Here is a 22,052-nt window from a genome sequence, read left to right on the forward strand (position 1 = left end):
CCGATGATGACAACAAAAAAGGACCCGAGCTCGCTATCAAAGCCTGCTCTGCCGCCGGAAGCGTTCAGCCCCGGAACGTTCCGGAGTGCACGTAGCGTATTCGCATACCACGCGAAAGTTAGCGGCAAAAAACGGAACTGAAATGTGACTTTCAGTTTCGGCTTCTTTCTGGATTCGCTCGGCTCGCCCCCTCAGTCGACTGTGGTGAAACTCGACACGGCGAAATACATTTCTTTCCATCAATATTTATTCCCACTCCCTCGATCGAGGAGAAGCCTTGCCTTGGAAACTTGCTTGGGATGCAGCGATCGAGTTTTTTTCTTCTACGAATTGAGTCTTCAAGACAACTCGGTGCGTCACTTGACGCGAACACGTTGCAGAGTAGTCCTGTCACTCCGTCCGAAGGCTACGAGCCAACTTGGCTTTTCCAAACAGCTTCTCTACGACCTGCTCAGTGTGACCTGACTTCACTCGCCGCCTCGGCCCTGCAAACTTCCTCTCCTGTATAAGCTGGTGCCGCCGCCGCCGCGCCGTCGCTGCTGTCTTTTAGAAGAAGTGAGACTCCTTCTTGTTCAGGATATCGTTCCTCTTGTTCGCCGGCTGGTCCGTTCGATTACCCTCGTAGAATAGTGGGTCGAATTTTTTAATGCCTCACCAGCACATTTTCTTCCTGCTCGCTGCTGACCAATGAAGCCCTCCCCATCCGACTGCCCACAGCAGATAGTCGATGTGTAACGAGATCTGTCGCCTCTCTGAACCCCTCTTGATCGAGCTGGCCGAACCGAGGGGAGCGCCTTGACTCGAGCGAAGTCTACGATAATGTCCCGGGAGTCCATCGCCGTCCTCGTTGCACCCTGTCAACACTTTGGTGCCCAGGGATAAAAACTCAAGTCACTACGGAGCTCACCCCGGGTCTTTGGAATCCAAGATCCATTCTTTCGACGGAAGGAAAACAGACCCGTCCGTAGTCGAGTTTCTTCAAGAACATTGGGGAATCGTGTGATATTCGAAAAATTCTCTGCCAAGCTTGGCTGCCCGGGAGATATTCGAGAGGAATTCCGTTCGACCCCCGGACGAGGCTCTGTAATTGACGACTCGACCGACCGCAAATATTCGCCTCCCACGAGCGAGGTCCCATTTTCATACAGTCTGTCTCCAGATAAGATTAGGTCGTCTCGAATCTCCAAGACTCAGCTGATGAGTGAGTCCTTGATCTGATGATGTTATGATGACCGGCTGGGAATTATGCATCCCGAATTGATTCGACTTTCCACGCGATCGATCCTCATAGTAGGGCAGTGTAAGACGATATTTTTGTGAACAATCATCTGTCGGACTCGTGTCGTCGCGAGCCGTGGCACCGTGCCCTCCCCTGGTGCCAAGAAGGAGAGAGATGACTCTGGCCTTTCCACTTGAGCGAGAGCCCGAATATATCCTGGTGGTCCTGTACTGTCCTGAACAGACTCCTGTGAGCGCTCGACGAGCATACGTGAGCTTCATCCGTCCTGTGTGAGAATCAAGAGTGGACAATCTCCTTAATTCCATTGCAAAACATCGGTGCGCTTAGAAAGAGTCAGCTGGCAACGGCAGGACTCGGTGCTGTGTCAAGGAATATCAAGTGATAGAAAAGACGAATCCGCGGGATAAACTCGGTACGATGTGGAGAGAGATGAAGTGAAGTTTAAAAGATTCGCTTACTTTCTGACCGTAAGTATGGAGTAAGTGTCCTGAACGTTGAATGTCTGCTGCGTGTTCCGTGTTCATCGGTCCCATGTCGGGGACCGATCAAGTGGATGCTGCTCGCTGCACTGCTACCTTGAGGACTTCCGATGGGGACTCCGGTTTCGCCGAAACAGCGAGCTCGAATTTCAGGTCTTGATGCCTTGCGTCTGAAATTATCCATCGGAGAAGAACGTTAGACAGAACTGAAACCGAGTGTTCCAGAGGGAAACATGCCCTCTCCAAAGACTATATCGGAGAACATCAATGATCATGATGCCATCAATACAGTGTCCAGGGGATTCATTTTCCCGGGGGTTCCAATAACTGCCGAGGATACCCCCCATGAAATCATTTCCCTCTCGCTACGGCTTGTGGGTCGCAGGAGACGTTTTCCGCTGGAGCGTAAACGAATGCACACGCACACTTCTGGCTTCTCCGCCCCCTGCCTGAGGTATTAAGGGGGAGACGGGAAAAGCCGCCGAGGGAGGAGACGAAAGACAAAGGACGCTGATTTTGCGGAAGCCTATTTATTGTTATAATAATAATGAGAACGAGGCACGTTCGTGAAGATTCGAACTCAGGTGACAGGGATTCAAAGTGGATCGAGCGTTCACAGGGTGGTGTCGGTGACAACGCCACCATCGGCGAAAGCAGCAGCAGCAGCAACGGAAACCCGCTGACAAGCGTGCCGGCAAAATTGGAATGCTGATACCTGAGTCTGCCGTCTGGCTGCGAAAGCTACACAGTTACGTGTGAGAAGCAGATGGCATGACACGCCAAATTGGAGACAGCCAACCGGTGGTTCGCGGGCTGCTGGTCGACCACGTTCGAACGTGAGGAATCCCACGGCCGACATCGCGGCCGGAGCAAAGGCAGCGGCACGCAGTAGGAATTCTCTGCGATTTTGCCTGTCTGCCGTCGCATTGCAGGAATATGCGCGAACGGAACGGGAAAAGAAAAACTTCCAGACGGAGAGCAGCTGAACTCACGCAGCCGAGCCATCGTAAGGAATGAGCATCGGATGTGCACGCCGGGAAGCGAGTGCTCTGCAAGTAATTGAAGACGGTCAAGAAATTCCGATTAAGCCGAACCGTGATCCGTCTTGGGTCTTGCGAGAGCGCTCGTCTCCGGAAAAATAACAAATCACGGCTCTTGCTACAGAAGAGGGAATATCCGAGACCATAAGGGATTTTTGAAGTCGTTTGTCCTTCCCGACTTGACAGATGGACGCTCTTCTGAAAAATATGACACTCAGACACACACACGTCGCAAAGCGACACGAATTGTGAAGTTTCGCCGAGCGACGCTGCGACGTGTCTGACCTTCGCATTAAGCACATCAGGCCATGAGACAACACTCCGTGGAGCGGGACAACCAGCTCACTAACTGGCTCGGTGCGGCCCAGCGCAAACGACCTCTGTGCGGACTGAGAGCACATTTCGGTGGAAGGTTTGCTTGTTTTCCTTATCCAGAGCTTGGGAACGAGGAAAACGACCTCGTCATGCTCTGCGACCTCGAAGTGTCTCGTGTCACCACCTGGCCCTTCAGGGAGTTTGCAGTGAAATTGCTCGTAGTGGACCTGTTCGCCTTGTTTGAGAGAAGGAACCAGTCGTTGACGGACGAGCGAGCTAAAGCAAAAGACAGGGACATGGAGACTTATAACCTCCCCGGCTGGAAGGTTTTCTCTCTTCGAGACACTCACACTTCAGGAGTCTGTCGGGTCTGAGCAGCCGGTCCCGGAGATGTGAGAGGACTGACACTGCCAGGTCCGGATCCTGTCAGGTTCAACTGTCCGTGGCAACTCGCTCGAGCGCAGCCGTGGGGTACGCCCCAGGATTCCAGCACGAGCTGGAGGGCGCCCATCGGAACAGATGAAAGTCCGAGTTTCACGGTCGAGCTGAAGCTAATTCAGGGCAATCGGAATCGATGTTGGAGATGTAAGCGTAGGAGCAGGGATCAACTCGCTTCGATGTGGAGCTCGGGAGTTATGAAAGGCGGAACGTTAGGAGGATTGGACAGCAACAAAAGGGAGAAGGTTTTCCCTCCGATGGGAATTTCACTTTATCGAGCGTAAATGCTTTGCAGTCCATCGCCCCAGCGTTCATGAGTGGCGGTTAGACCTTTCTGATGGATTAGAGATCCGCACTTCCGCTCGATTGAAGTACGATGTCTTTGCACTGTGACCTAGAGTCCTCGAATTCATCACCGGATCCGAGTCTGGTTCCTCGCGTCTTCTCCTCCCTGGGCCGTCGTGCAGCTTTCCTCACCAAGACCACGGCGATGCAGGCAGCGGCCAGCATCAGAGAGACACAAGGAGAACCACTAGCAGGGCAGGCAGGCAGGGCGGGCGGGAGGAAGCCAGCTAGCTCCGTTGCTTGCCAATAACGGAAATTGCGTCGCTTCACGGCCCATTGGGCTACCGTTAGCCGTCGGACTCTCTCAATCGCTCATTCGCTAGCTGGTGGTGGTGTTTGATCCGAGTCCCCCAGCCATGTCTCGAGGGTCTATCCGGTCGAGCCAGAGCGGGTGGAGTAACAACAATAACAGCGGGAGCGAGATACCGGCCGAAGGAATGGCTGCTGCCAACCGAACTGACCGAGCCTCGATCGAGAAAGACCTCCGTAGACTGTCCCTGAGCGCCAGCGTCGGCATTCGGCGATATTTGCGGGGTGTTCGTTTGGAAGCTCGACAAAGGGCGGCCGTGAATGCTCCTGGGGGTGAGGCATGAGATCATGCCACAACAAGGGAACATTGTTACGAGAGGCCCTGGATGAAGGCCAGCGTTGCTCATCCGACCCCATTCGACTGCTATCATCCGACCTCGATACGAGACTCGATAGCATTGTCCGTGAACAGCGGCGAGATTCGGGTTCCGGCGATCCTCAGCAGCCCGCCGGATTCCATATCGACCGCAGCATCTTCTCTTATCTTCGGATGAAGAATGCTCGGTCGTCGGCATCCAAGGGGAAAAAGAGCATCCAACTGACTGGGGAGGCAGATGAGACATCGGCTCAGATAACCCTATCTCTCCGACGGAAGCCCAGCGAGACGTTCGCTCGCTCTGAACCTTCCGATGCGTTCTGACGCCTCGAACCCGCGGTCGCTGCCGGAGATGCGCTCGGGGATTCTCTGGTATTTCCCTCGAAAGTCCGGAATGTTCTCCGAGAAGGTTCTCGATCGGAAGCGTGAGCCTGTACGGTCAACACGTTCACAAAAAATAATTCCTCTCGCGGCCGACCTGAATCCGGGCAAAGATCGGGAACATCTTATTCAAGATAGTCCACACTCGAACTCCGGAGTGAATCGATTGGCGCGATCCGGAGACTTCTGAGAACGATTGATCACAGACCATATCCATGCGCCGTATTACACTTAAGTAGCTCGAGCCTTCTTCAAAAACTCGGAGAACTCTACGAGAACGTTATTAATCTCGACTGCGCGCATGAATACACGTGGAAGTCAGCCTCGCTGAATGGGGGAAGGGAGAAACGGGCTTCCGAGACGGAGTGTGTACGTGACCTCTCGTAGAGAACGGAGCAACATCGCCTACGTACGTACTTGCTCCGCTTCGCTGGAGCCGGCTAATGAACGTCAATTCAGCATTTTCGGCGGAACTTGCCTAATAATTACTACTTCTCAAGGAGTTGACATTTTCCCTGACTGTCGCGACCGCTTGAAATTCAAGGGGTAAGCTTGTTTCGAAGGACCGGAACATCCTGTACTCAAAAACGAATCACGTCCAGGCTCCCAGAATCGAATCGAAGCGGAAGTTCCGGAGAAATCCGGCCAGAGATCCCCGGTCCGCACCAATATGCTGCAGTTTTCCCGGGAGTTTCCATGGGAACTCTGCTCATTGGACACCTATATTAAGAGAAGGCATGCATAATATGTGGGGTCGCAAGATTCGGTTCCAGTTCGCGAGAACGTTTCGCTCGACATGCCAAGCGATGAAGATGAGTCGAATCAGCCGAATAATTCCAGATGGCATTCGGCCATCTGAAGCTTTGTTCGGTCCTATTTCGTATGTATGTATTGCCGAACGGCTATTAGTGGGCCTTGCAGCCACCCCCGGGCAGAGAACGACTCTTGGCCCGGCCGGCCTTTTGCTATAGCGGCACGTGTCACTCCCGCGAAGGAGGAATGCATGAGCTTCCCCTCGAGTTCGATGGAGAAGTCAAGAAGCGAGCGATGGACAGTTTAGCCCGGCGGGCAATCGTTGTTACCATAGACCCCTCGGAGAATTCCTTTCCTTCGGCGATCCGCAGAAATGAGACAGTCTCGGAGTTATCTCTGGAAACTCAACCGCCAGCCCCTCTTCGTCTGGAGTATTACGTGGCTCGTGCCTCCAAGATTTCTTGTTTTCACCCGCGTGTCGATCGGGGGTGAAAGGACAGGGTCCTTCCTTAGTCAGATGCGGCTCTGGGGATACTCCGACTTACGTTGTGTTGTCAGTCCTGCCAGTCTTTTAATGGGCGGTGGGCACGCCACAGGAAGACTGTTTCCGCGGGCGTGGTGTCGCCTTGCACCTCGCACCACGAAAATGTACGTCAGGGGGTCTGACAGTCAGTCTAGCGGGAGGAAGCGAGCTTGCGACCATTAGCTCCGAGCGAGTTTGTGGATAATTATGGCGCAACTGAGGTTCTCTCGTCCGCGAACAACGCAAACCCCGACATGATTTCGTCTCATTGCGACATACATAATACCGCCGAGATACGTAACGCGCGAGAGCTCGACCGGATGATCACTAAACATACCTCTTCGGCGTGATGATCGTCCCTCCCTTCATTTTCTCCGTCTGAGCTTGCGATAGAATATCAGTCGGTTTTGGTTATTGGAGCGAGCGTCGAACCGGGGGAACGAGACTCCGCTGCGAGTTTGCGAAACATTTACGGACAAGTGCTCACTGCAGCTATTTCATCGAGTTCACCGTTCCCGTCCGCTGTGACTTGACGTGACTCACATGCGCATCGCTCTCCAAACGAAGCCAGCAGGCAGGTCTCTTACTTTCGGACCGCGACCAACGTTCGCTCGGCCGGTTTCCGCCCGTCCATCTGCCTGCCTGCCCGCCCGGGGGCGTTCAATTCTTCATCGAATCCGAAAGGAAACCTGAACACGACGATGGAGAAACGAGAGAAAGTCGACCGAGGGGTCGTTGGCACTGCAGTGGCTGTTGATGAGGAAGAGGAGGAACGAACGGAATCAGAAAGAAAGGAAAATCGACATCAATGGGAAATCAATGATGATGATGATGCGACGCGGGTTGAAGGTCCCGGAGCGACTCAAACTTTGGAATTGTTCGATGGAAACGCTGCTGTTGTGAGCCTCGACTTTCGAGGTGATAAGACAACGGGCTCTCGCTCGAGCCGAGCCCCAGAGGTTTCGCGTTCGTCGGAGATAGAAAGCGGGCGGGCTGTGGCGAGGAAAATTCTGGAACCCAAATAAATCGAATGGGAATCCGGGGCAGGACGTATTCACCGGGATGCCGAGGAAGGATTTGCGAGGGGCAGGGATTGTGAAACGGATAGATAGACGTGTGGAAGCGAGACGGAATCTTATGAGGTGACCCTCCGTCAAGCCGTCACGCTCCGATCCCTTCTCGAAGCCTGTTCGCAGATCTCCGACTGTGGATCAGACACTCCGCATGGGGCATTAGACTGGCTCAGGAGATTTCTCTCCCGTGCGGGTAAGGAGAGCCTCATATGGTGACGGAAAAGCGTATTTCGGATCACAACCTACACCAACTCCATATCGGCATATTACGCCGCGTCGGCTCCCGGAATGCAATTCGCATTTCGTTGCAGCAGTAGGATTCTCCGGAGCCCTGTCGGCATGGCTTTATCTGATTTCGACTGACTCGGAATCATTGAGAGTCCCTCAAGGTCTCTGAAGGACGTGGCCACGTTGACGTCAATTCACAATTGATCGTAACATTTGAGGGTAGAGAGGCTATTTTCGGGTAAATCGTTCATACGCGGAGCGAGACACAGGTCTGCATCAACTGCTAGCGCGAGAATCTGAATCGATCCCATGGAAACGTTCCTGTGCGATCCAAAATGACCCCGGTGCATCACTTACAATCAGACTAATGATACGATGTATCTTCCGGCGACCTTCCAGCTTGAGACGATTCGAGACCCGACTTCTTGAGCCTTCTCGAAGTTCCCGAGGATTCTCGAACAGCAATTATTGAAACAAAGGAGCATTTTTCGGTCTCGCGAGCAACAACCATGGCGGAAAGACGATATAATAATAGGCGTGAGCTCATTCGTGTGACTGCCCAGCTCACTGAATGAATGAATGAATGAATGAGTGGGGTCGAAAGTCTGCAAGGTGAAAGGAGGCTATGAACTGAAGATATGCCGCGAGGAGAAGGAGGTGAAAAGCTCTCTGGGGAGTCTTTTGTCATTCGAGAAAAATACCAACCGTACGAGCTTTCACCTAAAGAGCGAATGAGCGGAGCAAGGGGAGGGTCGGGGACCGAGCTAGGGCTGCGAGGGTGGGAGTGTGACTTTGAAAAGGGGTAGAAGTTATGAAACTGAACTTCGGATGGAGGATGTTCAACCTAATGGGCTAAACGATCTCTGCTGTGCACCCCAGCGAATCCCGACGCCGAGTGGTAAGAGGGGTATCGCTGCTGTGCAGCCGTCTGATGATGATGACGATGATGATATTCTGATGGACTTTACAGTAGTAGTCCTGAATGCTGTCGGTGGCTTCTGCGTTTCATGGCGAGGAAAAGTGAACCGAAAAGAAACGCGTTCCCGACTGGAGCCGAGCCACTCAACTCTGCGGGACACTGGGGAGAAATTCCCTCCGCGGACACCTCCTGATATATACAGAACTCCCGACAGGCGTTTCACGTCACTAGAGCATTACATTCCGTAGCTCCGCGGTCGCCGAGCAACTCGAGCGAGAGGAACGAATGCGGACTCCGTGTTCGATAGGAGGAACGAGAGGAACTGATTCGAGTTTTTCTTCTCCAGGCGCCCGCCGTGAACTCAGGATGAGCTCCACCAGCCCAGTCTAGGATCATCCCAGGTAGGCAAAAATTAGAAGATTTTCTGGCTTTCCGCTTTTCTTTGCTGAGCTCGCCCTCACGGTTTCGAGCTTCGTTTCGGCGTTCCCCGTTCTCGTATTTCTTCCGGCTGCTATTGGCTCGACGAGCAGTTTCTATTCGCGACCGTCATGGCTGCTCCCGCTGCCACCGCCGCGCCGTCGACATTGTTGTATGCTCCCGCTATCAGGAGCGGGGATTCGACGGGAAAATCGCGAGAGATATGAAGGACACGGAAACGCGGACCGCGTCGGCAACAATGGGGGAAACGGAATCAAATGTTGTCTTTTCCGGTGGAGATGAAAATGACGACCCAAATGGTGACATCTGTTTTTCTCAGAATAGCGCACTCTTTCCGACAACGCCGTCGTTGCGCAAAAGCGAGGAGTGGTGTATATTTTTCAAAAATGTCGGCTTTTCGGAGCATTCCTCCTCTCCGAGTCGGCAAAACATAGGGAGTTCCCGTACTCAGCTACAAGAATAGTATGGGACGTTCGGGACGTCCTTTAGGTCTCTTGGATCACGGCTCAGTCGTAATACATATCCCACATCGGGGACGCGCTTTTCCTGTGCACGGTGACCAAGCGTGGGAAGACTTCGAGACGACTGACTGAGTCCCGAGATGACTCCTACAGTAGTGCGATGTTTATAGGCGAGGCTCTGCCTGAATCTGACGCGCAAAATATATCCTGACTTGACCTCGGTTAGACGTGCCCTCTGGCTTTCGATCGGACGGACCCCGACTCGACAAGTCCATCGATCTACCGCATGAGACGGCTGCCTTTCGCGTGTCCGCAAACAACAGTCCGTGTCTGCATTCTCTGAGGGTCGATTTCGCCTATTCCAGAAAATGCTCCCTTTCGTGTTCCTGTTGCTTTTCGGAGCAACGTCCGGCTGGAGAGGCTTCTGCCCTCTGAGATGTCGATGCAACGACAAAGAGCTTGTCGTGCACTGCAATGATGCGGCGCTGGACGTCATTCCGATCACACTGAACCCCGGTCTCCGGGAGCTGCATTTGGCCAGGAACACCATCAAGAACATAATGAGCGCATTCAGCGTCTATCCCACTCTGGAGAGTCTCGACGTCAGTCACAATCAATTACACAACCTCAACAAGAACAACTTCCATCTGCGACACTTGATGCAGCTCGACATCAGCAACAACTTCGTCGAGGAGGTCAACGCAGAAACCTTCCGAGGGCTTCAGGTGAGCAGAGATTCGACCACCTGGATAGGGCAGGGGGATTGGCGAGGGAAAATCGGGGGCGCCAGACCGCCTCGGGAAGTCCGGGACGCAATTCGAGTACTCCTCTCTCCTCTTACAGAATTTGAACGAGCTGAACTTGCGGAAGAACTCCCTCAGCAGTCTTCCCGCGCGAGCCTTCCATGACATGCGCAATCTGGAGCTCCTGGATCTCTCCAATAACCAGCTAGTGAAAATCGATCAGTCAGCTTTCATCGGTCTCGTTCGACTCCAGAAACTCATTTTGAGGTCGAACTCGTTCGAGGAAATACCCAGCGAGGCCTTCGCTCACTTATCCCATCTACATACGCTGGACTACGGCGGGAACGCCATAAGCCGCGTTCCGAACCACGCTTTCCACTATCTCAGTCGATTGCGGGAGCTTTATTTGGATCGTTGCAACATTGCTGTTTTTGAATTGAAAGCGTTCAACGGTCTCGTATCGTTAGTGAATCTAAACCTTCAGTACAACAGCCTCGAACGCTTCCCCGCTCAGGCTCTCGCCGAACTCCACAAGTTGGAAGAGCTCAGTGTGGGCGGTAATCGTTTCGGGGAGATCCAATCCGGAGATTTACACGTGCTTCCGGGCCTGAAAAAGTTCAGTTTGACGCAATCGGAATCTTTCGAGAGGATCGCCGAGGACGCTTTCGACCACTCGCCGAACGTCGAGCAGGTCCTCCTGGAGAACAACAAACTCCTCCAGCATCTGCCGGAGAAACTTTTTGCGCAGCTCCGTGTTCTTAAGCACGTTAGTTTACGAGGCAACGCGCTGCGATTCATACATCCAAAGGCGGTTCCCGTCGGACAGTTGGACACGTTCGACATTTCGAAGAATCCTCTAATTTGCAACTGCTCGATAGAGTGGTTGTGGAATCAGTTGCGGTTCCACGAGTCGATCGCGTATCACAACAGTTCGGGGGCTCGATGCGCGGGACCGGCCAATCTGCAGCACGAGCTGATTAAGAATCTCTCGCAGGCCGATCTCGACTGTGATGGTCCTGCGAAACGGGGCCTGCTCGTTCTCGGGGTGACAGCGGCTTGCGTGCTAGGTATTCTAATTGCGGGTGCGGTGGCGCTCTGGTGGCGACGGCGATCCTTGGCGCTCATTAAAACGAAACAAATGCAATTGGGTTGCGATTCGAACACGCTGACGGCGCCGATGGTTGAACACCATAACCACCAGACGTACCTGACTCAGGCGCACTTCGGCCCGGGAACGCTCCCGTTGCCCCTACCCCCTCAGTCCCCGTACCACGGTAGTTCCTACTATTCGAGTCAGCATACGCTGAACTCGACGGGGTATCTCATAAGCAATCCGATGGACTCTGCCAACCACGTGTACATGACCGTCGGACCGCCGAGTCCTCAACACAAAATCCCCCATTCGCCGGCATTGAATCAGTGTTACTACACGATGTCGACAGAGAAGAAATACAAGCCAAATCAGGCATCGCTAGCCTACATTTAGACAGCCAGGCGATTTGGCCGAATCGCTCCCGTGATTGCCGTGAGGCTAAATCGACTGCAGCGAATGAGTGGAGAGTGCCAATAATTTTCCAAGCAGTTGTATACAAAATAGACCAAGAAGAACATCACACGGATATGCAGGCAACCAATGTAAACTTGTACAGGAGGCTTCGCCAGTGCCGACGAGAGAAGAAACATCGGCCAAAGTGTACAGATGTGAATACCCACTTCTAGACGCCCGGAAGATCCCGAACGCGGAGAGGAGGTGAGTCTCACGACGTCAGCCTACCCACCGTTTTTCGCTAGGTCGAAGTATGTTCGCCTGATGCAAGTCCCCGTTTCACCGGAATTCTCCACGCCGAAGGGCGGCCTGACCGGTTTGGAGATACCGACAATTCTTTCCGAAGCCCTCCGCTATGTTCGAGGTGTCCCGAGTGCCGGCAAAATCTCGGCGAAGATCCGCTTGTTTTCGGATAGGGCTAGAGCCCTTCCATGCGACCATCTCGGAGGGGAATCGTTTATCGGCTTCATCAAAGGCCAACACGTTTTGAATAATGGCTCGGTGGCGCTTGTGATTTCATCAAACGGCTTCGCTCATAAAAACGGGAGATATCTCTTAATCTGAGAGAGCGCGGAACATGCCGAGGAGCTGATCACAGAGATTCGGTCGATATATGCCCATAATAATTAGTGCTATCCCGGTCGGCCACAGACAAAAGCTTGTCTCACCCGGCTGGCTGCGGGGCCTTCTACTAGACGGGGGAAATCCATTCATGCCGGAACTTGGCCATTGTCCGACTTCCGGTAATCTTGCCCGCGGGCTTTTCAAATAGCATTGTTTCCCACTGCACGCGAGATGGCTGTCATGCTGCTTTTCGAAATGAGTGAGCCTGGTGAGCGCGGCTCATGAATCCGCTTTTGGCCGGAGCCGACTTCTGAGGAATTTCACCGGAGAATTAGGTCACAAGAGGCAGGCTAGGGAATTCTCCCGGCTCGGAGCCGTCACGCAATCGCATGGACGGGGGTGGAACGTTCGCTTTGTCCCTCATCGTAGAAGGACTAGAACAACTTCCACGCATGCTGTGAGAGAAAAAGTACCATGGCCAAGAGAATCGTCTTGATTCAGGCGTATCTCATTGGAATCCCGCTAAGCTCTCCATTCTCCACAGTGCCGCTTCCATCGGATAGAGTCTGGAACCCCAGACCGCAGCATTGCCTCAGAACTGACCTGGACCCTGCATTGGGATAGGAGATCGCAGACCATGGACCGACAGAGGTCATCTCACGAAACATGGGAATCTTCTGATAGAACATATCGTTCGGATGGATGGATGACTCGGCTCATCATCCCGATGAACTAGGGGAATCTGAGTATTGCATCGAAATGGACGGGAGCATACGAGGATACTGAGTAAAAAATCTACTCCGGATTTTTAGAACGAGGGCAAGGTTCTGATCGAGGTTGAGACTGATGCTCTGAGTTGAGAGTACTGAACGTTGGAGAATTCTATGAGTGACTCATGTACAAACATATGTAGAATAAAACATACCAATGGTCAATAATAATTGAGTCACTGTCGATGGGATCTTGATGGCGAATAAAGTTTTGTGTATAAGAAGGGAGAAACTCTCTTTTTTCGATAAGCTTAGCCAAATCGAGAAGGTCATTCTCCAGACAAGCTGGTACCAATGAAACACTCTGAGCTCGATAGTGCAAGCAGTCCGGGAGCCCATCCTCTCCCGAGTTAGAGCTCACGTCATGGATCATGAGATATCCTCCGCGTTTTCGCGATCATTCCCCGCATCCTCCCTAAACACTTTCTCCCGGGTGATTACAGTAGACACAGAATTGATCTTTGGGTTGATTGAATTGATTTGAATTGATCCCACAAGGAGCGTCAGACCCCCGCATGGAGCGTGATGGTCTCGCTGGAAACTGTCTTGCATCTCGCGAACGATGGAATCCAACGGTTGAAGCCTGTACGCTGGAGGATCGAGCAAATGTCACGATGTTTCACGGCATTAGTTATGATCGTAGCCGGTACCTGCGTGTTCTCCTACCGATCGGTATAGGACGGCTTCTATCGGAAATGCGACCTCCCACTCGAGTGTTTCCCCTCGAGAACCCAGACATAATTCCAACAGTGAAACCCGTCTAATAAGACCACCTCCGGGGAATTCGGGGGGGGGGGGGGAGCGTCTCGGTAATTCAGGTGGTCATATTGAGGAAGTCCTCCAACATGGGAGCCTATTGTTTCAGCGCCCGGAAATAGTTGTCCGAAAGCCTAGGTGGCCTGATTATAATAGATGCGGTCCCTAGCTCAGGTTGCTTTGTTTATATGGGCGTCGGTGACTCGGGGTCAAAAGCAGGCTCAAAGGCATCCATCAGCGCCGTGAAGAACCCCGATCTGAAGGCGATACCTGCAGTCTCGAACTTCCAGACGCCGTGCAACAAATGTCCATCTCTGAGCGAGCGCACGGTGAATTCACTCCCATACTCCACGGATTCGGTCGCATTAGAGCACTATCAGCTTCGGTGTGACGGTGTGAGGGGGCTCAATGTTGGTTGTACAAGTGCGCAATCGTTTATCTCTCTCTGAGTGCCCGTGAAGCAACAACACTTCCGTTCATTAAGCTCACTGTAATTAATTTCTGCGTCCAATCGCCTTCCTGCCCCGCACAACATTTCGCTCGGCGGCATCCCGGGTCCTCGCCGGCACGATCAGTCTCCCATTTGCAGTTGGGCGAAGAGACTGCGACGCCGGTGGTTGCGAAGAGCATCGTCTCGAAATGCGATCTCGAGCTGCCGGCAAGTATTCTCTCGGCACCTCCGGAGTCACCGGGCTCTGCGATAAGCCTTGCTTGCGCCTCGGCATCGTAGTTGTTCTGAGATGATGAGCCTCCGAGCGTCGAACTCCTGACGCGGAGTATCGTCGCCGTCTTCTCCAAGCCACCCACGGACGGAATCGACGATGAGCTGATGAACCAAGCGGGGGTGACATCAAGCCGGGGGCTTGGGCTGGGAAGGAGTTTTGGGCTGAGGTGGGTGAGAGGCGATAGACAAATCCCCCCTTGGCTAATAGCACGATAAGAGCGACCCGACAGGCAGGTTTTGTTCACTCTCGAGCTAGCCTGTTCGCACGTCTAAAACGATGCTTGAGTTCACGAGACTCGGAGCCTGTTCGTACATATTCCACGCGAGCGACTCCGCCTGCTGTGCAGATATAAAGATGTTACTTCAGCCTTGGGAATACTCGAGCGCACTCCTCATTTCAGCTCAGGTCTCATTTCTATTGTCTTATCCTAAGAGCCCCCGGGGAAGAGAATACCTCGAGGATTCTGCGACAATCGCATTCTTCTCGGTGAATTCGATTTTCCCGTCATACATCTGAGGCATAGAACTCCTTCGTTCGGCGGTTCGGCCGCATGTCCCAATTTCCACAATAAAATGCCAACATCTCAAATTCGTCTTGTAAAAACTTACAGACTCCAATTACTTCTTGCGCTTCCTCCCATCCGTCAACTCCGAACCCCTGCTCTTCGATGAAGCGGAACCTCCGAAATAGACCCTGATTTGTCCGGGTTGTTCAAGTAAGTTCTGCAAGAAGTTGCCAATGTTGGCCGAGAAGGAGACCAACGCAGACATCCGCTTGAGGCTACGATCGGACGGAAAGAGGATGGTGTACAGTCAGGCTAGGCGAAACTTGAGATTCGATTAGACTTCGAACGAGACTTCCCGTCTCGTTTGTCGTCATCATCAGCAGCAAGACGGCGACGCTCGGCTCTGCATTAAAATTGATACTTTGGTAAAGATGACTCAACGAAATATGAGGGCTTCCAGAGGCTAGTGAGGATTTGATTCCCGTGTCCCGCCTCGGCGAGCCTCTCGAGTTACAATGGCTGAACTAGACCGTCGCCGCCGCCGACGTCTATCCGAGGGGTCAGAGCGGTGCCCATATCACATGCAGAATAGGACCGGAACCGATTCCAGGAGCCGGATTCTTCCTACAGGAGCCGCGGGTGGTTCCACCGACTCTGGTGCCGACGCTCCGCGTAACGGTACCGTGAACCTCTTTTGGTTTCGTTGTAGAGGATAATACTGCCTGGTTCTCGTCATGGAAGACAGGGACGCGCTTGGGACGCCTTTCCAGCAGGAGAGTCGGACGCACTGGACATTCGACCGACCCTCGCGTCGGTACTAGGTAATTTCTCTATGTATAGCGTCGTCAAGTTCATCATCGACAGCAACGCCATTGACGTGATCTGAATCTAACCCGAAATGAAGCCTCGTTTGAGCCGTTTACGATCTGAGATAATTTCACTTGCCGTGCTAATCTGGCGGCGGTCCGGCCCTCCGCCGTTAGGCACGAGCGGGCCTTAAATGGCTCCATCAGGCTCGTTCTTCATGAGCGGCCTCGTCCGAGAGCGAGTGCTTCCGAAACCACTCAGCTGGTCACTCAGCTCGAAAGTGACACTGAGTCCATGCTTAGTTTTTAGAACAATGTGCAGCTCAAGCGCACCTCGACTTGAGACGTGGCATATCCTACGAATCGGTGCGGCTGCTCCTAACGCATGAACTCCAGCCGTTTGAGGAGCAAATAAATTGCATTCATAAACGGGACGTCTATGACCTCCGCTTGGGCACGAAAATCAGTAAAACTTCGCCATAAACGAACAAGCTTCGTGGTACAGGTCACTCCGGCTCAGTACGAGGGAGTCTCCTGGATCGTATCCCTGAGCCCGTCTGGCTCTCTCAGCACCGCCTTCACCATTCCACTCAGAGAAATCCGTCTTGATCGATGTTTTCGACGATCTGGAGTCGACGCTCTTCGTTCGCAGCGATTGGCTGACCCAGGGAACCTCTTCCCGTGAATAGATTCAGTCTTGCTTCTCTTCTATAGAATATTCGGAGGAAAATATTTGTATGTATGATGACGATGATGATGATGTCGGCGGTCGGAGGGCATGCGAGACCACGGCTCGTGAATCACTGCGTTCGCCGTGAGTGGCGAAGACTTGATGAGAGTCGCAGATCACTCCACTTCGAGATTACTTTTCTTTCCCAAGCGGAAGTCTCTTCAACCTTCCAGACCCACAGTTCAGGGCATCGGTGTCGCCGGGTCCCTCCGAACTCGGTTAACATATCTCATGTATGAACGGTAGATCTCGGAGTAAATCATCCGTTTCGTGAAAAAGCACCGCATTTGGAAGCGGAAAAAATCTATCTCAATATAATGTCATCCCTCAAGCTGGAACGGAGATGCCTCTGTGTCGGCCGGTCGTACATGAGAGTGGTGTCATTCTTTTAATAGTTTCTAGGAAAACAAAGATTTCTTTGTGACTTGCTGCTCCCCCTGCTACAGGCTCTTTTTTCTTCTTTCGATGATTCCCCAAGATGGTGACGATACGCGAAACCACGAAAACACGACCGATGAGCGCGTGCATGAAATTCCTCCCTTCTGAGTGAGCGAGGGCCACGATCGTCCGTAGTTTTTCCTTTCATTTTCAGCGCCAGATCCAGCTACGACGGCGCCGAACGTCGGCCATGTCTTGGATCGTCTGTCAAAAGGAATGAAATTTCAACCACTTGGAAGAGTCGGAATGTCCCCATGGACGATTGTCATTCATATCGTTCTGGTGTTGTCCGAACGCAGAACGCTGTCGGCCGTGGAATCGCGCGAGACCCAGGGCTCTCAAGGCATCAGCTGATACGATGCTTTCAGAGCGAATCCCTCCTGGACAACCACTCACTCTAACTTATATCGGCGAGCTTCTCGTCATTCAAGCTTGACAGTAATCATGACGGCTGCGATAACAACAATGATGTCGCGGGCTGAATAGAAAAGTAAAGCCTCTTACGGCAACGAAGTCCAGGATCGAATTTCGTCCTGGATTCCCCGCCCTCAAACTTGTTTTCTGTCAACAGCCTCTTCCGAGTCGAAATGATTCTCAGGTTTCACTCACCGTCGGCGCTGACATACCACCCAGAACATCACCGCTATCGATTATTCCCGACGATTCGAGTCGATTTCAACGAATTGACGCTCATGTCGCTGTTAGGTTCGACATTCGACACTCTCCGAATTAGTGGTTTTCATTTAATTAAATAGGGAGTCGCTCCGGGAGCGCGGCGGATTGGAATTATCATAGATTGCGATTCGAGCCCACGGAGAACATGAGAATATGAGTTTCATCTCAATGTGCGACTTGTAAGGAACCAGCTGCAAGAGGGCACCATATCAGCCGCTATTGTTTGAGCTGTCAGCGGGTCGGAGCCCCTCTCGAAAATTCTTCTAACAGGTTCGTCGTACTCGAAATTAGCGCATGCATAGCACTAATCATATTTTGTTGGTTTTTATGGCGCTCTTTATCTTCGTCTCAGAGTGCATCGAGTGAGTACTTCGTCCGGATATGTGTCTGATTCAGTCGACGGGGAAGGGGTTCGAGCGAGGAGTTCGCCGCTTTTTTTCTATATGTTGGAACAAGAGTCGCGCTCCAGATAATGTTCGATTCACCCCAAGGGCAGCAGTGCTGCTGGTAGCTCGTAACATGCGCTCGTTCCGCACCAAATTGAAGAGAGCTGCTCTCGAGCCGCCAAAGAGAAGCACGTGTCCAAACACGAATTCCTCCGCTCTGTGTGTGTAGCCAGTCAGAGCCGGAACGACGGAGGCCATCTCATCTCTAACCTAAAGGATTAGGGATCATGACTCAAGCACTCATTAAAACAACTCCCTACGCTCTGTTGAGCATTTCCTCCGAAGACGAGCGCCACGAGCTTAAGCCACGGAGGAGCTCGCTGCTCGGATCAGCCGCCGTGTCGTCGTCGCATCATGTGACCAGCGCGTGTTTCCGAAGTATGTAATTGTAACGATATATTTCCCTTCGTGCCATTAGCATCCAACAGGGAAATTATGATACTCTTGCGAGTCAGTCCCGTTTGACCTCACCGCGAGGGAAGTTTCGGGGAATCGACGCCACAGACGCCTGACGGCGCGGGAACTTCCCCATTCTTCCCTTTACAAGTTGTCACTCCGTTCGAGAGCCGTGACGATTGATCCCGAGCGAATGTTTGCAAATGAGCTCCGGGAATGAATAGACTCCCTCTGCTGTAATTTGCCGAACGACTCGTTCCGGATGGCGGTTCGCATTCTCCATACGAATTGATCTCAGAGAGTAGAACGTCTTTTCGGCACGCGTCGCTCATTGTTCACAAACTTGTGTTCGCTAGTAGATCGTGGCTGGCACAGTTTTCTTCGTTATTTTTCAAGGGTACGTTCCACCCCATTGGCTGACGACGGAAATAGGAAAGATCGGGAGATTCAAGCGGCGTACATGCGTGCGTTAGTGGGCTAGCAAACTATTGGAGCAGAAGAGACGGCGGTATATATTTTTCGCTCCGTGGTTGAGGAAGAGCAGTGGTCGTTCAACAGCACTGTTGGCGTCAGCTTCCCTGGTTGAAGCTCGAGTAAATTCCGCTCGAGCGACATGCCCGAAAGGTTTCGCGTGGAAACTTTCGCCCTATTAGTAGATTAATGGCGATTTTTTCTCGTCGAAAGGCTTGAAGGGCAGGGCCGAGAAGATCCGCCGCTGCATTCCTCGAACCTTTTCGGTCGAGAAATTTTTCCTATGGTCAATAGTTCGGCCGGAAAATATTTTAACCGACCGAGAACAAAGGACGGCTCCATTATGAGGCTACCGGAGAGCGGCTTCGGTGGATACGATCACCTAGGAGATGGATGGGAAAAAGGATGAAAAAATCGAAACAAGCTACGAATGAGAAAAAAGAGACGACACGGCGGGAGTCATGCAGACAAACTGGATGAACAGATGGACGGTCTCTTCGGGAAGAGATTTCCTCGGGCCTGTAGCTCGAGGCGACTCGACAGCGCAGCTCCACTTTGAAGAACAACTCGGAGCACTATCGTGTTCGACGACTTTGGCAGAACAGCTCTCGCCCCAGCTCACTTCTTTCCATTGGTGCTGCTCCAGTGAAGTGTCACCCTATATAATATGAGAGGAGACAAATTGACATTATGGCTCGAGGAAAGAAATGCTGAGATACACGGTACCAGAGAATTGCGCCAGATCCACGGATGGAGAGCTCGCAATCGGAGTGCGGAGCTTGCGGGCAAGGAGAGATCTACGATCGGAGGTGACGTGGAACAGGCAGCTTGAACGAGAGCCGAGTGAGAAGCTCGAGATCTTATGAAAGAAGAGGAGGAGCGCGGTATTCAGGAATTTGAAAGTTATACGAAGGATGGCACTTCTGTATAGAGTGAGGTCTCGAGCGCTCGAAGCAGGCAGCTCCGGATGGAGTTTCCTGAGGAATGAGAGAGCTTGAGTTTTCCTGCGCAAGAATAAAAAGGCTCGGGGAAAGAGGTCGACTTGTGGTGTCAGAGCCAGCTGAGTGAGCTCTGAAATACGAACTGTCGAAATGGAAGGGAACTCCGACACTTGAGAGCTTGCCATTCGGACTGCGCGTCTTTAACAAGAGTCGATGTCTCCTTTCTTTGCGCCTCCGTCCCACTCCACCGACTTAGTCAACTCCCTCAGCAGCACAAAAATGCTCGAGAGTTTTTGCTCCAACATTATCTGAATGGCTCGATTTACGACCGTCGGATAATAATCGACTCTTTCAGCAGTACGCCTTCGAGCTCCAGAGTCGTTGCTATCGGACTCAAGAATATCGTAAGTGAGGCGTCGCGCACGAAGCCACTAGGTGTGAAGAGAAACTAGCAGGCACACCTCATTGGAACAGTTCTCGCGGGAGATGCAATATATAATATATATTGAATACGCGTTGGTCGGGAAGAATCCGATTCGATGTGAGCAGAGCTACGCTCCGGCAATTCAGTTTTATTCCGGCATCGATTCAGCCCCCTGTGCAGCTCATCAGATCGCCTCCAATCTACGATGAAGTCTTATTTGAAGTATTTGATCGTGAATTCCTCGAACCATGTCCAGTTCAGATGACAGTGGCCGCCGGGAATATTCTCGAAGACCAGCTGGTTGTTCATAGACATGGTCCTGAGGCCCAGCAGATCCTCTCTGTATACCCGAGTAGACGTGAAATTTTCCAACTCCGAGACCGAACCTGGGCGGGAAAGTATTGCGTCAAATTCGCGCCTGTGACGTTCATCGACACGGATGTGACAGAGACAGCATGCGAGACCTAATGATTCAATCGAGTCGTGGGCAATAGTATGGTTCTCGTGTTGTACCTACCTTCGGCGAAGAATCCAAAATGAGCCGAATAATTTGGGACTATGAATTCATCTTCGGTGTTGCGGATCATGATGAATTTGTTCACCTGGGAGAGAGGGAGGAACGATCAATTCGATTCGTTAGGACATCGCAATCGTTCTCTTCATCCCGTCCCACGAAGCCGAAATCCGCTCACCTTCGAGAGATTCCGTTTGAAATCGATATTGAAGTTTCTCTCGTTGTTGAGCTCAGCCAAAAACGCAGAGGCTCGTCGGTATTCATCCTCCTTGAGTGGATCGTGCCAATATTCAGCAGCCGTCAACAAGCCTGGATATGCGATTTGTTTCGTGAAATCATGAATACGACGCATGTCGGAAATTAAAGATCAGAAAACAAGTCCAGGACGCGTCTATGAACCTTGAACGAAGCGAGAATAAACGTCGAGGCTGAAGAGACTGACGATCATGGAGCACAGGAATTTCGGCACTCTCTCAGTGCACTTCGGGATTCCGTAAATGCCTTGATGGGGCGAAGACAGGGTCACAAAGTTGTTGATCGGTCCTGGGGAACACCTGGGAACAACTGATAAGATATTTCTCGAGAAAGGGAAGCGGTATATGTAAGTCGGGAGCTGAGTTTTGGAAACAGCGTCAACAGGGGTGGTCACCGCCATTCGTTCTTATGGTTCCCCTTCTGAAATCTGATCACGGACCCCCTCGAAAAAGAAGATTCTTACTTTTGTACTATGGCACGCATGAGGATTCCGCCCTGTGATTCGCCGAACGCATTGAATCCCTGTCGAAGCTCCGGAATATCTGCGAGCTGAGCGCAGGCGATCTCCAATTGCTTTTCCAAGGGCATGAAGACCGAAGCCCGTTTCTCGCTGCTACTGGAATTCCCGATCCGCAGGCAGAATACATAAATTCCTGGTAGCGTGCTCCGGACGCGTGAAATTATGTCTGGAGAGAGTGTATATTCAGCGTTGCTTAAATTGTATTTCGTCGGACTTCACGAGTCGACGACGATGGATTCAATGACCGGCCGTCGGCAGCGTTTCCATCTCGGAGCTTCATGGGGCTCTAGCCCCAGGACATTGTTCCGTCATGGTAAAGTATAGGAGCGCGTCGCCATGTCGGATCCCCAGCCCATAGGGATCCGAACGCCCCGCCCCCCCCCCTTCCAGCCCCGGGAAAAACTCTGGATACGCCTCTGCCGGTCGTAAGCGAGTAGGATGCGGTCGGGAGAGCGTCCGCATCGTCGATAAAAACGCCATCGGGTCCTCCGCTTATTCCAGTGAACGTACTCGCCGCACGCAGTTTTCACTTTTCAGACGACAGTCTTTGAGCAAATAATTCGCCGGAA

The 22,052-nt window shown here is 52.3% G+C and overlaps 2 protein-coding genes across 2 annotated transcripts in view; one reads left to right on the plus strand and one right to left on the minus strand.

Moving 5' to 3' along the window:
- The window catches only part of LOC100906401 (leucine-rich repeat-containing protein 15), a 34,886-nt gene extending 23,399 nt beyond the window's left edge, over positions 1-11,487 (plus strand). The window contains exons 2-3 of the mRNA XM_029110740.1: positions 9,624-9,983; positions 10,102-11,487. Of these exons, the coding sequence (XP_028966573.1) occupies positions 9,624-9,983; positions 10,102-11,487 (1,746 nt within the window). The remainder of the gene's footprint in view (positions 1-9,623; positions 9,984-10,101) is intronic.
- An 8,888-nt stretch (positions 11,488-20,375) lies between these two features.
- Positions 20,376-21,551, minus strand: LOC100906546 (palmitoyl-protein thioesterase 1). Its single transcript, XM_003740824.1, has 5 exons — positions 21,427-21,551; positions 21,108-21,262; positions 20,887-21,017; positions 20,712-20,796; positions 20,376-20,580 (listed from the first exon to the last, which is right to left on the minus strand). Exons 1-5 carry the CDS (start codon positions 21,549-21,551, stop codon positions 20,408-20,410), a joined length of 669 nt encoding a protein of 222 aa, XP_003740872.1. The 3' UTR covers positions 20,376-20,407.
- Between the last annotated feature and the right edge of the window lie 501 nt (positions 21,552-22,052).

The sequence above is a fragment of the Galendromus occidentalis genome, unplaced genomic scaffold, assembly GCF_000255335.2.
Source record: "Galendromus occidentalis unplaced genomic scaffold, Mocc_1.1 scf7180000077086, whole genome shotgun sequence".
NCBI classification, from domain to species: domain Eukaryota; kingdom Metazoa; phylum Arthropoda; class Arachnida; order Mesostigmata; family Phytoseiidae; genus Galendromus; species Galendromus occidentalis.